General features: G+C 53.7%; 5 protein-coding genes across 5 annotated transcripts; 3 read left to right on the plus strand and 2 right to left on the minus strand.

Moving 5' to 3' along the window:
* Positions 1-2726: 2726 nt before the first annotated feature.
* Positions 2727-4717, minus strand: KRP23_10936 (uncharacterized protein; the record flags this gene model as incomplete). Its single annotated transcript, XM_067881433.1, has 7 exons — positions 2727-2861; positions 2928-3249; positions 3320-3435; positions 3508-3792; positions 3876-3955; positions 4040-4586; positions 4661-4717. The coding sequence occupies 7 exons, from the start codon at positions 4715-4717 to the stop codon at positions 2727-2729; spliced, it is 1542 nt and encodes a 513-aa protein (XP_067740744.1).
* Positions 4718-8647: 3930 nt separating this feature from the next.
* KRP23_10937 (uncharacterized protein) lies at positions 8648-9429 on the plus strand (the record flags this gene model as incomplete). The annotated part of the gene is made up of 2 exons (XM_067881434.1): positions 8648-8654; positions 8732-9429. 2 exons carry the CDS (start codon positions 8648-8650, stop codon positions 9427-9429), a joined length of 705 nt encoding a protein of 234 aa, XP_067740745.1.
* Positions 9430-9478: 49 nt separating this feature from the next.
* On the plus strand, positions 9479-10786 carry KRP23_10938 (uncharacterized protein; the record flags this gene model as incomplete). The annotated part of the gene is made up of 1 exon (XM_067881435.1): positions 9479-10786. One exon carries the CDS (start codon positions 9479-9481, stop codon positions 10784-10786), a length of 1308 nt encoding a protein of 435 aa, XP_067740746.1.
* Positions 10787-10976: 190 nt separating this feature from the next.
* KRP23_10939 (uncharacterized protein) lies at positions 10977-12376 on the plus strand (the record flags this gene model as incomplete). The annotated part of the gene is made up of 2 exons (XM_067881436.1): positions 10977-11909; positions 12068-12376. 2 exons carry the CDS (start codon positions 10977-10979, stop codon positions 12374-12376), a joined length of 1242 nt encoding a protein of 413 aa, XP_067740747.1.
* Positions 12377-13171: 795 nt separating this feature from the next.
* On the minus strand, positions 13172-14161 carry KRP23_10940 (uncharacterized protein; the record flags this gene model as incomplete). The annotated part of the gene is made up of 1 exon (XM_067881438.1): positions 13172-14161. The coding sequence occupies one exon, from the start codon at positions 14159-14161 to the stop codon at positions 13172-13174; it is 990 nt and encodes a 329-aa protein (XP_067740748.1).
* Positions 14162-14974: the final 813 nt, after the last annotated feature.

Here is a 14974-nt window from a genome sequence, read left to right on the forward strand (position 1 = left end):
TTAGAAGTCGCTTGGGCTCTTTAGCTTGACTTGGTCTTGAGGCTTGCACGACGAGTTGCAAAGTGACTGCTAACAGATCACGCGCGGCCTTAGCAGCTATGAGCCCTTTGGAGGCGACTACTGGGGAGCCCATTGCGCGGACCCGAGGCAAGATCCCGCCCTGGCCGGCCGCTCGAATGTCGTCCCGCAAAGATCCGCCGGTGGTGGACGGAGATCAATCGCCCGAAAGCGTCCGTCCAAAGCGACGGAGGTTTCAAGGGCGAAAATCTAAAACCGACTTTAGATTCGTGCTGTTTGTTGACTTTTCAGCAGCACTCGAATCGAGCAATGTTGTTAACGCTGCCGTGCTCGAGTTGGATATGCTACCCTAGGGATAAATTGTCAAATTGTCTGCAAGGAGGAGAACTTGTTTCGTTTTGATTCCAAACCACCCCCACGAAGAGTCACCAAAAACCATCGTAGCGACTCGATCGTGAGATCCATTGTTGGCATGGCCAAATCAAACATTATTCTAGAAGAGCCTCTTGGCACATCTGCGTAGTACCCAACATTTATCAGCCCCCGTAAAATACCAGTGTGCATTGCGCTCTCATTTGAATATCAGAGGGCGACAAAAGGGTTTCGAGATCGTAGCAAGCTGCTGCAACTGTATGGTGCTCAGTCTTACCGCGTTGCAATATAGTACAGTACATACGAGTTCTGTGATCGAATTTCGCCAGCCGCTTTTCACCCACGCCGCATTTTCAACACCAAATGGTGAATACTGCCCCACACCTACAGCTAATACACTCTGCCGCGCATGACGCGATCGATAGGATTGGACACGGCACAGCAAAAGTCGGAGAATCGATAGCATATCTCGTACCAACAGCGCAAGACGACTAAGCGGATCAACCCGGAGGTAGCGATGGAGTTCATCAACAAGCTTCTAGTGTTTGTTCTCATGGCGTTAATCATCCCCTCGATTGCTGCTACCATGACGAATACGATCACCATCTACTCCGACAGCCAATGTAACGGGACACCCGTGCGCGTGTACATGACGGAGGCCTCGAATTGTACGAATTCAGAATGCACTGAAGGTGATTTCAATGGCGGCGTCCAATACCGAACAACCGCGTGCGTGGAATCAGGCCGTCACGAGTACATCGCGGAGGTCTTCAATGGAGTCTCTTATGTCACTCTCGAACACTACGACAAGGGCGGATGCGAGAACCTCACGTTTTCCAGTACCTTCCTGGCTGCAGGCACCTGTCAAAGCGGCACCACCAATGCAACCGTGATCACGAAGCTGCATTCCAACGGATCAGCATCGATCCAGGCTTTTGATGGCCTCACGTGTGGACGCATGGCTAGTGAGTTCTCTCTGGACGAAGAGGTCATCACAAACCATACGTGCGTGCAGGACCGATACAAGTTTTACTCGAGCACAAGTAAGGAAGCGGCCGGTATCTCAAGCAGCTCGTCCAGTGCTAGCAAGGAGTCAGCTGCTGAAGACTCTGCTGATATCGGCATTGGAGCCGTCATCGGGATTGCTATTGGAGGGGTTGCGCTGTTGCTGCTGTGCTTGGCTGCCTATATGCTGATGCGACGCCGTGCTAAGAAAAAGCAACTCGACGAGGAACCCACGACACCAACCGGGCTGACACCTACCAAAGGAGGTCATGCGTCGCTCAAATCATCAACAGCGCAAGCGCACTCGGTCACAGACCCAACTGATTCTCAAGATCGAGCGAGCGAATTGGCTGGGACAATTGTAGGCATGTGGAACGATGAAACTATCGTCGCTGCTCGACTGCCGCGTGAGAAGGTGGTCATTAACGAGCGCATCAGTCGAGGTGGGTTTGGCGAGGTGTATCTAGGCTCTTTCAACGACCAGGTTGTCGCAGTGAAGATGCTGTTGCCCGAAACTCGAAAAAGCATCAGTCATGTGAACGACTTCTTGTCGGAAGTAAAAATGATGGCAACGATGGAACACCCTCGCATCACCAAGTTTATCGGAGTGGCTTGGGATTCACTGGCAGATCTCTGTGTTGTCTCCGAGTATATGGCGGGCGGAGATTTGCGAGCACTTTTGAGCCGCTTTGAAAAGGACCAGCGTCCTAAAGGGTTTGACAAAGACAAAGTCAACGTTGCCCTGCACATCGCTCATGCGCTTACGTACATGCATTCGCTGGAGCTGCCGGTGATTCATCGCGACCTGAAATCGAGGAATATCCTACTAAGTGAGGAAATGGATGCCAAATTGACGGACTTTGGTATTTCTCGAGAACGAGTCGACCAAACCATGACAGCTGGAGTGGGCACATCGCTCTGGATGGCACCCGAGGTCATGCTTGGCGAGAAGTACGACGACAAAGCTGACATGTTCTCCTTCGGTGTTGTCCTCTCCGAGCTTGATTCACATTCGCTGCCGTATTCGAACGCAAAAGACTCGAGCAACTCTGAACGGAAAATGCCCGACGCAGTTATCCTTCAGCAGGTGATGCTAGGCAAGCTCACTGTCCAGTTCACCCAGACGAGCTCTCAGTCGATGAAAGACTTGGGTTTAGCCTGCGTTTCTGTCGACCCGAACGGCCGCCCCACATCGGCTGAAGCGCTGGGAAAGCTGCAGCAGATTCTTACCCAGGAAATGAAGACTGAACGAGGTAATGATAGCTCAAGAACATGTTAACAAAGAGCACTTACTACATGAAACCCCACTGCTTCGAGTTCACTCACTTCCTCTAGCTTGTCAGTCGACAACTCCACTTATCAGCCTCAAGTATGTCGAGCCTGTAGTTTGGCGTACGATTCTGCTGGTACGACAAGTAAGGATCCACGCCGACATTGGCTGGCTTGGGATTTTCACTATCGTCCGTCTACAACGGAAAACCAACACACGCCTCAGTTACAAGAGCAAACAACAACCTAAGTACTGTACCTACCTCCACCCTGACACGATACCGAGAAAATTGGCGAAAGCGCTCCTCCGTCAGCTTGCCATCGTCATTCGGCAAATCCAAACGTGGGCCCCCGCTGCTTGATATTTGCGAGCGATCAATGGCTTGGTAGTATACGTTTCCTTGAACTTTTAACACGCTGTGGATATTTCTGCCAACACGAAGCATCTCTTCCTCATTGGCCAAACAGGGAAGAATTAAGCAGCATTTAAGGGTTGCCAGGGGTGAGAAGCCCAATGAAGCTGCGCGGGATGACAATGCCGAACTTTGGACGTGCATCAACTCGTCAAAGTCTCGCTTGGTAAATCTTCACACGCAGTAAAGCATTAATGATAAGATTTCTAAAGCAATCAAGAATTTTCGTAGAGATCACGTACGCTCCGCCGGAAGCCGTGTGAAACTCGATTGTATCTCCGAAGCGGCCTTTGAAAAGGTGTGCATGCATTACTGTACGCCAGACCATATCCAGTTCCTTGATGGGAAAAAAGTGAGCCTTGCACAGAATCAATGACATCGTTAGATGCTCCCCGCAGTAGCATACTCGTTCATGAAAGTTCATACGTACAAAGAAGCCTCGAGTAGGAGTGTCCGCTGTCACCGTTCGCTTTCTCTTCTGCCCGGTAGACACATCTGATGTAAAAATCGCTGATGATTCAGAAGAGCCCAACGATTTCCTCGTCTCCTCAATATCAGGAGTAGCACAGGGGGTGCTTCCGTTTAACAGACACGCCAGCGCAATTCCTCTGCGATTACTTGCGTCTCGAGGTGGCTGCATACCTCCTTCAACAACCCCTTCATCCGCAATATCACGCACAGCAATCACCGATCGCAGTTTCATGATAGCGTCCTTCTAAACATCCAATACACCAACTTACTAATCAGACCAGCCCATCAACTTGAGATTGTTCACAGATCCAGGTGATGAAGCCATACCTCCTCAACCTCCTTCACTGGCTGACTCAGTAGCACCACTTTACTATGCGCCAACTTGGTCAACGTCGTATTCAGAAGGTCTATCCACCGCAAAACCAGTTCAATGCGGTTAGCCCTCATCTCGAATCTTCACAAAAAATAACAAGAGAATAGGAGAGACCTACCAATCATGCTCTTGGTCATCACTTGGTCATCGAACGCGACCCAAAACTCGTTATCGCCAGTTTTCCCTTCCGACTTGAAGACCTTGGCTCTCTTGGTCATAGGAGGCACTCCACCAACTCTGAACCCCAATTCATCCCCCGAATCGTAGTACACGTCGTCCTCGTCTTCCTCTTCGTCTTCCTCTTCATCCCCCTCTTCAATGCCAGCAGCTTCGTCCTCGTCTTCACTGTCAAATTCCGCTTCGAATCCGAAGAGTCCAGTAGACCCACGAGTCAAGTGGGGAGGAAGAGTGTTTGTGACACGTTGATCCTGATTGCTCCTGTCTGCAACACGAACTTCCGTGGACGCCACCCTGTTCTGCTGGACTAGAGTGTCTGCATCTCGTGCTATCGTAACGTTTGCAGCACTTGGTGTGATATTTGCAGCACTTGGTGCGATATTTGCAGCAGGAGCTGCAGCTTCTTCGTCTTCGAGCATGAGATCTTGCCAGTCGTTCTCCAGCAGCCACGCAGAGGCCACCGCCACGCTCTGGTCGCAGATCTCCAGCTGCGAGCGAAATGAAACGAAGTGAGCACAAGCCACCACCGCTCTGGATATGCAGCATGCAACTAAGATCTTACCACGCGCAGAAGTGCCTCGGTCGGCACCGTGGGGAATACGCCGCGGAGCGTCTCCATGGCTCAGGAATCTCTCTTGGGATTTCAAGATTGGGCGGTAATAGTACGCTAGTACTACTAGTAATAGTATAGTACTTGCTAATACTAGAAAGTCGCATTGAGCCCAGCATTTATACGCGAGCAAGAGGGCGTGGCAAGTTGCCATTGGCAACGGCGTCCAGCCAAGCGGAGTACATGCGAGACACGTTAGCAAGGAGAATAATGACGCAGGCATTGAGCCTCATGCGTGCTTAGATAAAAACACTACTGTGTATTGTTCAAGTACTAATATATGTACGAACATCGGGGACTGTCGATGGCAAAGTCGTTTTCGAGATGAACGGGGACAAAATCGAAGCGCCTAGATTGCATTTAATCACGCTCACGATGTTGAGCGGGCCCGATATGTTTAGCGTGGTTCTCAACAGTAGCAGCAATGTCCTAGGCCACGTCATTTCAAGCTCCGTAGCATCCTCCACGAAGTTGGTGATCCCAACGCTGTCCGAAGACACAGCAACAATCTGGTTCAGAACATTGTCCAGCAAGTTGCTGGCAGCAACTCCTTGCAACATTCATGGTAGTACATAACCACCGGTAGCGAACACGCTCCGCAAACTCGCAGGCGGCATCATCGTTCGTTAGCTCTTTCCACGCCGGCTAAGGTAAGCATCAGCGACGGGAACTTGAAACCAAGGCGGGCATTTTGCGTAATAAATTACCAATTAAATTACTTGCAGTTGCATGCTACGTGGAAAATGCAACTGGTATTCATACTCCTTTTTTGTTGTTGAGAATTCGATAACTTTGGTTGATTTCGTGGGAGGGCTTCAGTTCAGTTCTAAGTGGCCTTTTATTTGAGTTTTTGTTACTGTCCTACAGAAGCAGTAACCACACAAGTACTGGAGCCTACCGAGAAGCTTTTCTGGGAGGGTACACATCAAATTGTGTTGAAAAGCACCACGTCGCGATCCGAGTAAAACACCAAATGAGTTTTCACGTGTCAGCAGTTTCCTATCTTTGACGACGAGTCTTTCAGCTCGCGAGCGACTCTTCAAGAAGTCGCGCTTTCGTAAAGCCATCGGCGGTCAATGGCCAACAAAGATTTGGCTGCGAGAGCTTGCACTCATTGCTTCACTTTTTCTTTTGAGCGTGGCTAGCGACCCAGTTGTATCATCAGTTCACCACTTGGGTTCACGAGTGCATCTCGCTTGGTAACCAGCTTCTCAATGCTTTGGGCTGCTACGCTTCTCGCCATCGTGTTCACGGTGGCTGCTGCCACCGAACCAAGTACCGAGTACCTTCCAGGGGATATCTGGGCCGACGGATTTCTGCAATACCGGGTGATTTCTCAAACGGATGCTGCATTGGTCGATGGCTCTTCAAACGGCACGAGCGCCGGTCTTCAGGGGGCGGCAAACGAGCTCATGAGTCTCGTCACCACTCCTACCGTAAGCTGTGTCGTGAACAACCAGTACACGCTGCAAATCACGATATCCAAGTGCCTTTCCCTGGTTGAATACGTGAAGGTCTGGGACATATCGAGTTGGGCAATCTCGAACGCGAACCTGCATGCGGTTGAGTACACGTACTTGGATTGTTCGTCTGCCGTTGGCGCTTACGGGACACCCACTGCGGTCTCTGCACCTCCTCGAATCGAGTTTATGCTAGGAACAACTACCCCCACCGTACCTGGTGCTGTGGCGGTCCGTGTGTGTCCTACTCTCAGTTGCGCCGTACTGTCGACAGACGTGGTGGTTTCATCTTTGACAAACATCGTGTCGGTCATACCATCGTCTCTCAGAGACTCGATCGATTGCCCTGTTCCAGCAAATTCCGTCTCCTTTCATGAAGGGAACTCAGGTACCTGCAAATGCAAGTGCCCCGACATATCTACCACCGATACAGGCACAACGTGCACCTGTGGATCTGGCAAAGGCCTTCTGAACAAAGTTTGCACATCATGTCCTCAGGGGTCGACCGTCGTTAATGGGGTGTGCACGTGCTCAGGTGGCCGCAGAATCGTCAACGGAGAGTGCACGTGTCCAATTGGGACCAGCTTATTGAATGGAATTTGCCAGTGCTCCGCCGCAGGACAGGGCTTCGTCGGCGGTGTGTGCACCGCGTGTCCGGCAGGGTCGAGTGTCGTTAGTGGTGTCTGTACATGCTCGGGCGGCCGCAGTATCGTCAACGGAGTGTGCACATGTCCGTCGACGTCGACGTTCGTGGGAGGAGCCTGCCAGTGTGCTCTAGGCCAAACTCTCTCCAACAACGTGTGCACGTGTCCGGCCGGAGCCAGCCTTGTAAATGAAATTTGCCAGTGCTCCGCCGCAGGACAGGGCTTCGTCGGCGGTGTGTGCACCGCGTGTCCGGCAGGGTCGAGTGTCGTTGGTGGTGTCTGTACATGCTCGGGCGGCCGCAGTATCGTCAACGGAGTGTGCACATGTCCGTCGACAGTCGACGTTCGTGGGAGGAGCCTGCCAGTGTGCTCTAGGCCAAACTCTCTCCAACAACGTGTGCACGTGTCCGGCCGGAGCCAGCCTTGTAAATGAAATTTGCCAGTGCTCCGCCGCAGGACAGGGCTTCGTCGGCGGTGTGTGCACCGCGTGTCCGGCAGGGTCAAGTGTCGTTGGTGGTGTCTGTACATGCTCGGGCGGCCGCAGTATCGTCAACGGAGTGTGCACATGTCCGTCGACAGTCGACGTTCGTGGGAGGAGCCTGCCAGTGTGCTCTAGGCCAAACTCTCTCCAACAACGTGTGCACGTGTCCGGCCGGAGCCAGCCTTGTAAATGAAATTTGCCAGTGCTCCGCCGCAGGACAGGGCTTCGTCGGCGGTGTGTGCACCGCGTGTCCGGCAGGGTCGAGTGTCGTTGGTGGTGTCTGTACATGCTCGGGCGGCCGCAGTATCGTCAACGGAGTAGTGCACATGTCCCGTCGACGTCGACGTTCGTGGGAGGAGCCTGCCAGTGTGCTCTAGGCCAAACTCTCTCCAACAACGTGTGCACGTGTCCGGCCGGAGCCAGCCTTGTAAATGAAATTTGCCAGTGCTCCGCCGCAGGACAGGGCTTCGTCGGCGGTGTGTGCACCGCGTGTCCGGCAGGGTCGAGTGTCGTTGGTGGTGTCTGTACATGCTCGGGCGGCCGCAGTATCGTCAACGGAGTGTGCACATGTCCGTCGACGTCGACGTTCGTGGGAGGAGCCTGCCAGTGTGCTCTAGGCCAAACTCTCTCCAACAACGTGTGCACGTGTCCGGCCGGAGCCAGCCTTGTAAATGAAATTTGCCAGTGCTCCGCCGCAGGACAGGGCTTCGTCGGCGGTGTGTGCACCGCGTGTCCGGCAGGGTCGAATGTCGTTGGTGGTGTCTGCACATGCTCGGGCGGCCGCAATATCGTCAACGGAGTGTGCACATGCCCGTCGACATCGACGTTCGTGGGAGGAGCCTGCCAGTGTGCTCTAGGCCAAACTCTCTCCAACAACGTGTGCACGTGTCCGGCCGGAGCCAGCCTTGTAAATGAAATTTGCCAGTGCTCCGCCGCAGGACAGGGCTTCGTCGGCGGTGTGTGCACCGCGTGTCCGGCAGGGTCGAAGTGTCGTTGGTGGTGTCTGCACATGCTCGGGCGGCCGCAATATCGTCAACGGAGTGTGCACATGTCCCGTCGACATCGACGTTCGTGGGAGGAGCCTGCCAGTGTGCTCTAGGCCAAACTCTCTCCAACAACGTGTGCACGTGTCCGGCCGGAGCCAGCCTTGTAAATGAAATTTGCCAGTGCTCCGCCGCAGGACAGGGCTTCGTCGGCGGTGTGTGCACCGCGTGTCCGGCAGGGTCGAGTGTCGTTGGTGGTGTCTGTACATGCTCGGGCGGCCGCAGTATCGTCAACGGAGAGTGCACGTGTCTGGATGGCCAGATCTTTGAAAATGGCGTTTGTGCACCTTCGTGCTTTTGGAACGCTAATAATGCCGGGTTCGTGTGTCCGTGGTGGAACCCGGATAAATCATTTTTGAAGTTGGAAGAAGACTGCAAGGTTGTCGCTCCGGTAGCAGAGGACAATTACGTGGCAGACAAGCGCGATAACAAGAACGATGCGACTAGAGACGACCCTGTAATCGCCATTACCGCAACCAAACACGGCGGATCCCTCAGCGTGACTCGCAAAGCAACGTGGAAGGATTATTTTCTGACCCCCACTGCGCTCGAAAACGAGATCACTTTTACTTCGTTTGGCGTCTTCGATCTACTGATGACCGCAAGCGACTACAGCGCCGTCGCCAAGTGCTCCGGATGCGTAGCCATTCTCGATACCTTCCCTCCAACGGCTGTTACCAAATGCACAACGACTGACGCACAGATCACCCCTGTGCTGTATTCTGATAGCCTCCTTGCCGAAGCGATCGCTGAGGAGGCTAAGTTTACTTTCTTTTACAGCGACGGCAACATCGTCAACAATGGCGCTTCCGATACGGGCGCCGGGGCTAGTGTACGCTATGATGCAGTTTCAGCCGAGATTCAAGACTTCTTCGCCACCTCAGTGTCGAACCTAGACTCCGTTGACGACAGGTGCTTTGACAACGATTTTGTGAAGTATCTGCTAAACAAGAGTCCTAAAGGCAGCCCCCTTACGATGTACTCCCAAAGCGAGCTGAATGCGCTGCAGTGCACACGGTGCTGCGCCAAGTCGCTCACGCTGCAGGAGTACTATTACGACTACAAATGCTGGCACAGAATTTGCACAAACTGAAAAGAAATTGGCGACATCGGATAAATGCGCCTTCAAGCACTGCCTAAAGATGACGGGCGAGTCGCTGGTTAAAGCGAGTGCTAGCATCACGACGACCACTGCTGACGAGACGACAAAGGTCATAGCTGGACTACCGTCACCTGTCCCAGCAGCAGACGGCAAGACGATTCATAGCAGCATTACGTGCACGACCTTCGCCGAAGGCTGCTCTTTCACGTCAACACTAGGCGACTTATTTCACCACTCATCGTCGTGGAGTGCGACTGTTCCGACACACGATGTCGACGACTACGTGTTCTGGCGATATTCGATCGACACGGAGAACTGGCATACATGGAGCGACGCTGCGACGTTGACGTTCACCACGGCTGAGAGCACCGTGTACGTGGAGGCGTGGACTCACTGTGGCCAGGCGTATCAGGACAGCTTCAAGGTGGTGCTGCACCCCCACAGCTCGCACAATGCCTGTGCAGCGTTCACAAGCATGTGGACTGAAAACTCGCCAAGTCCGCAGGCCGATGTTGAGGCGCACAAGTGTGCCTATCCAGGAAGCGACTTTGTAATGATGACGTTCGCGTATGACAGTGAGTCTGGCGCCATCCACGATACGAGTACCGTCAAGGGCAAGTACACCGATGTCAAGTGCTACGTAAAACTGGCAGAGGGCGGGGCATTGAGCCAAGTAACGGAGACGGAGCTGCCACTGGCATGGCCTTCCAGCCCCTCTGGTCGCATTCAGATCTCTAAACAACTTGCGTTCGAGTTGGCGCACGACCCCGAGACGGCTCAAAACACGGATGTGGCCGTGCGGTGCGACTTCACCTTCTCATTCTTCAACTCGGGCTTGACGAAGGTAGAACCGTGCCCTCATACGTTCACCATCACGGACTGCAACGATCCGGGATTGGCAGAGCCTGGTACAGAGGTGTGTGAGCTGGGAGAGTGCGAATCCCCCACGGGTATCCCCGGTCCGTTTGAAGCCTGCAGCGGCAGCGTGTTCACAACAGTGAGCAGCTCCTCGCCCTTGGCGACGCAGATGAAGCCCCTGGGCGGTGAATGCTGCCACGACTGCAGCACAGCCCTCACCTGTGCTGCGGTAGCGGAGTCGACTACGACGGGCGGAGTGAAGCGGTGCGAACCAGGAAATGCCCCCGGACAGATGATGGCGGTGGCGCTGAGTGTCGAAGATGAGGACAATCAGAAGAGTCTAGCCTCGCCCTCGACAAACGCGATGGAACTGTTGGTGGCCAGTGCGATGGTCGCCGTCGTGGCGTTAGTGGTGGCGAAGCAGCGAATGACTCGTGAGAAGCACGCTGCGAGCGAGCTGGACAACGTGTATGTCCCTCTGCTGGACTAAAGTGGACGAATTGCAGTGGGTCCTCGCGTTGATCAGTTCATTCTGTTGGTACGTAGTCAAACGAATAATACATGTAGCTTTCCATATAAAAATGTGGTCAAATCCTCACCGAGCCCTAGTACGTATTCGCCCAAATCTGACCAGCAGGCGGTCTCCCGCTCATTCCTCAATAGTTCAGCAAGTAGTGGCGATGAAGTCCAAGCAGCCCAAGTGGAAGAAGTTCCACTGCCCGCCGCTGTCGGCGTCTCGCCAGGAGCAGATCACGCACGAGGCCAACCGCGCGTGCGACGAGCTGCTTCGTTTCTCGGCGGGTGAGGCCTTCAGCAGCACCGGAGGCTCGAGCGACAGCGACGCGGACCAGTTCGCCGACGGACTCCGCTGGGAGTACACGGAGCAGATGGAGAGCGTGCGCGTGGAGAAGGTCAAGGTCAAGTCCGAGGGCAAGAAGGGCGTGTTCTACTTCCGGGGCATCACCCAGGTGGAGGCCGCCGTGGACGAGGTCATGGAGCTCTACGACGTGGACATGGCGCACCCCAACATGCAGCTGGAGAAGAAGCTGTCGCCCGACATCCTGCACTCGGTAGTGCTCTACGAGATCCTGCCCTACCGACCCGACGAGAGCTGCGTGTTCATCGGCATCCGCTGGTCGGCCGTGCGCTCGCCCTACGTCCTGGTGCGCAACCGGGACTACTGCTACCTGGAGATCCAGCGCCGCTTCACGCTGGCCGACGGCCGCAAAGGCTTCGCGCGCTGCCTGCACTCGGTCAAGATCAAGAGCTGCCCGGACATGGAGAAGTCGCACGGCTTCGTGCGCGGCAGCATGTACCGCTCGGGAATTGTCTTCATTGAGAGCAAGCGCGACCGCAAGACGCTGGACATTGTGCAGGCCGTGTACACGGACCTCAAGGGGAATGTACCCCAGTGGGTGGCGGCCAAAGGCCTGCGCCAACGGCTCATGAGCCTCGAGCACCTCAAGAAGTACGTCAACATGAAGCGCGTGGCCAACCAGACGTTCGCGCGCCGCAGCCAGCTCATGGCACCCGGCAAGGTCAAGACGTGCTTCGTGTGCGTGGACGACATCGGCACGTTCAAGAGGAGATACAACTGCCAGAAGTGTGGAGAGGTACGTCCAAGTGACATGTTGAGAGACGCAGGGGTGACAACTCTGGTCCGGTTGGTGCTGGTGCTGGGTCTGCTGGGCGTCTACGCAGGGTTGGGCTTTTATTAACGATGGCTATGGGGTTTGGCTCTGTTGCGTGCTGTCGTGTCTATTGTTTGTAGGTCATTTGCAGCCGCTGTAAGCTGACGATCAACGCGGACATTCCAGTGGTGGGCAAGATGAAGCTCACAATCTGCAGTCTGTGCTCCCTGGCCATCAACCGCAGCGCGCTGCCCGACAACAATAACAGCGACGACAACGACGGACTGGGCCATCGACCCTTCTCAGCTACGCAGCAGCCGACGTATCAGCACCGCGACTGCAATGATGAGGAGCCCGTGCGCAAGCGCGCGCTGAGTTTGAACTCCTTCCACACAGCCAACTTCGACCACACGTCGTTGCAAAGTTCAGTCTTGGCTCGCGAGTTCTAGGGCGGCACGGGTGAGGCAGTTCAGCGAACAGCCAAAAATCGGCAGACACCAAGATTTGAGGCAAGTGGAGTTCTGCGTTGTAAGTCCAGTGACCCAGTGTTCAGCGCGCGTGCCTTTTTCAGCTGTTCGCCGAGATGTAAGTAGGTTCAGATGGTGTTGCTTCAGTTTTGGCAGTCGCAAGTTCTTTTCAATAGTGCATAGCTCGGAGCCCAACGATGTACGATGTACCAGCATGTAGCCAGGGATGTTGGCGCTCCAGAGCAATTAAGTGATGGTGAAAATATACGCATCAGTAGCATGTATGAATACTGAAGGCCGTGCCTGGCTGGCTGTTAGTTTTTACCAAAGCCCACAGCAACAGATACTGCAGCACACTGCATTGAAGAAGAAAGCATTGGAACGCATACGCAAGGCGTAAATGTATACCTGCAAACTGGAAGAGCGAACCAAGCGGAGGTCAACGACGACGATTACACACCAGGCCACAATGCGTCCACGCCTCCACATACACCGCGATCTCGGTCTCGGTCTCGGCCTCCATGAAAGTTAGTGGTGCAGTGTCGTCCCATGTGCTCCAGATCTCCAGACCGACCGAGTAGCACCAGAACAGGTAGTTATCCACGTCATAGGATCTGTCCACCGTCACATCCCACTTGGACGAGTGCTCGAACAAATCGCCTAATGTAGGCGTGTACGAGCACCCACCACCGAATGATGTGCACGTAATGCTGCGATGAATGTCCTTGGTACCAGGGGGTGATTGGGGTGGGTAGTCCGGCAATGATCGTTGCTGTTTTAGCGGTTAACCGGGTCCGTAACTTTTGCCTCAGACGTGACGAGATCCTCAGTTGACATCTGGAGGCAGTAGTGGCCAAACGAACACGAGTCCGACGTGGCTGTCTTCTTCTCCGTGTGCTCGAGCGCTGTGCCGCAATGGCAGTCGTAGTAGTGCTCTTGGAGCGTAAGGACCTTGAAGCAGCACCGAGTGCACTTGAGCTCGTTCATTTCTAGCTCTGATAACAGGAACGGACTAGCGGTCGGAATGTCCTGCACTAGATCGGCAACGAAGTCGGTATCGAAGCGTGTGGTGTCGATCAATCTCAGCTCCGTTGGAGATGCCGCCAAGAAGTCCTGTAGCGCAGCAACGGTGACATCACAGCGCTCGTTTGAGCCCGTGGTCGGGTCGTATACGCCGTTGTTGAAAACATTCTCAGGGCTGTGAAATGCCGCAAACTTTGCTTCCTCCGCGATGGCTGCGTCAAGATTGGACACAGAATACAGTACCGGGTTAGCTTGAGCGTCGCTTGCCTCGCACTGATCCTTCACTGTCGGTGGGTAGTTGTCAACAATGGCAATGCAGCCCGTGCATGTGGAATGGTAGCGGTAGTCCGTCGCAGTTAACGCCAAGTCAAACACACCAAACGAGCTGAAGGTTACCTCGTTTTCAAGGTTCGCCGGCGTGAGTGCGTAGTCCATCCAAGGCGCTTTGTGCGTTGTGCCGGTGATATCTCCCTCTCTGGTTGCAGTGATGGCAATCACAGGGTGAGTGTTGGCTGCGTCGTTCTCGTTTGTGCGTGCGTCGTTTACGTAGCCGTCCTTGGGAACAGGGGCGTGCACAAGGCAATCGTTCTTCAGTTTGAGAAATTCCTTTTCCGGATCGGACCATGGGCAGTGATAGCCTGCGTTGTTTGTCTTCCAGTAGCACGTCGGCACGCTCACACCGTCTTCAACATGTTCTCCTTCCGGACACGAGCACACTCCTCTTACCGGTGCCTGTCCATACATGAGCAGACACCTCCGAGAGGAATTAATCTATTAAATGAGATTCAGCCTTATTTGTCGCCAGTAAGTAGATTGATGTTACTACTTGTAAGTAGATTGAAGCTAAACCTACTTACCCGTAATTTTCCTTAATTAAGAATTAGGTTTAGTCAAAATTATTGGCGTTCGAAGGATAGTACTTCGAAGTATTACTGTAGGTACGCTTTGGCATAGTTCAGAACGAAGCAGACAGATTGGACGATTGAAACGACGCAAGAGTAGATTGTGCAGGAACCGAGCGCAGGAACGAATATGACTGATGTTGGGATTCGTATCCGGGACCGCTTCTTGACTTGAAGGTAAAATGAAGACTGAATTTGTTGGAGCGTTAGCTGCTCTGCTCTCGAGCTCCTACCAACACTCACTGGTTCAAGCCTGTTTCTCACTACTATCTCACATGAGCTCCATCCCAGCTCTCTTTGTCCAGCGCATCAGCCTGAGCCAGGTCTTGAACTTCAATATGCATTCCAACAACTGATCTCCATGATCCAGCGTTTTCACGCTTTCAGGCTTGCATTTTGCGCTACCTATCTTTTAATAAAACAAATGGATTTGAATAAAAACTGCCTCATTTCTCAGCATCACCGTAATATTATAGTTCCTGCACACACGAAACAAACCCGTTAGCCGACTCTCGTTAAAGTAACTTGTGTTTGAGCACCTTCAGCAACTTCGCCCACCCTTTTGGACTGAAGTTGCGCACCCTGGGGCACATTCGCGTCAAGCGAATCGTTTGAGCACCTTTCAGTAACTTCGAGCACGTTCGAACTATGCTGC

This window comes from Phytophthora ramorum, assembly GCF_020800215.1.
Source record: "Phytophthora ramorum isolate Pr-102 chromosome Unknown Phyram_PR-102_s0011, whole genome shotgun sequence".
NCBI lineage: Eukaryota > Oomycota > Peronosporomycetes > Peronosporales > Peronosporaceae > Phytophthora > Phytophthora ramorum.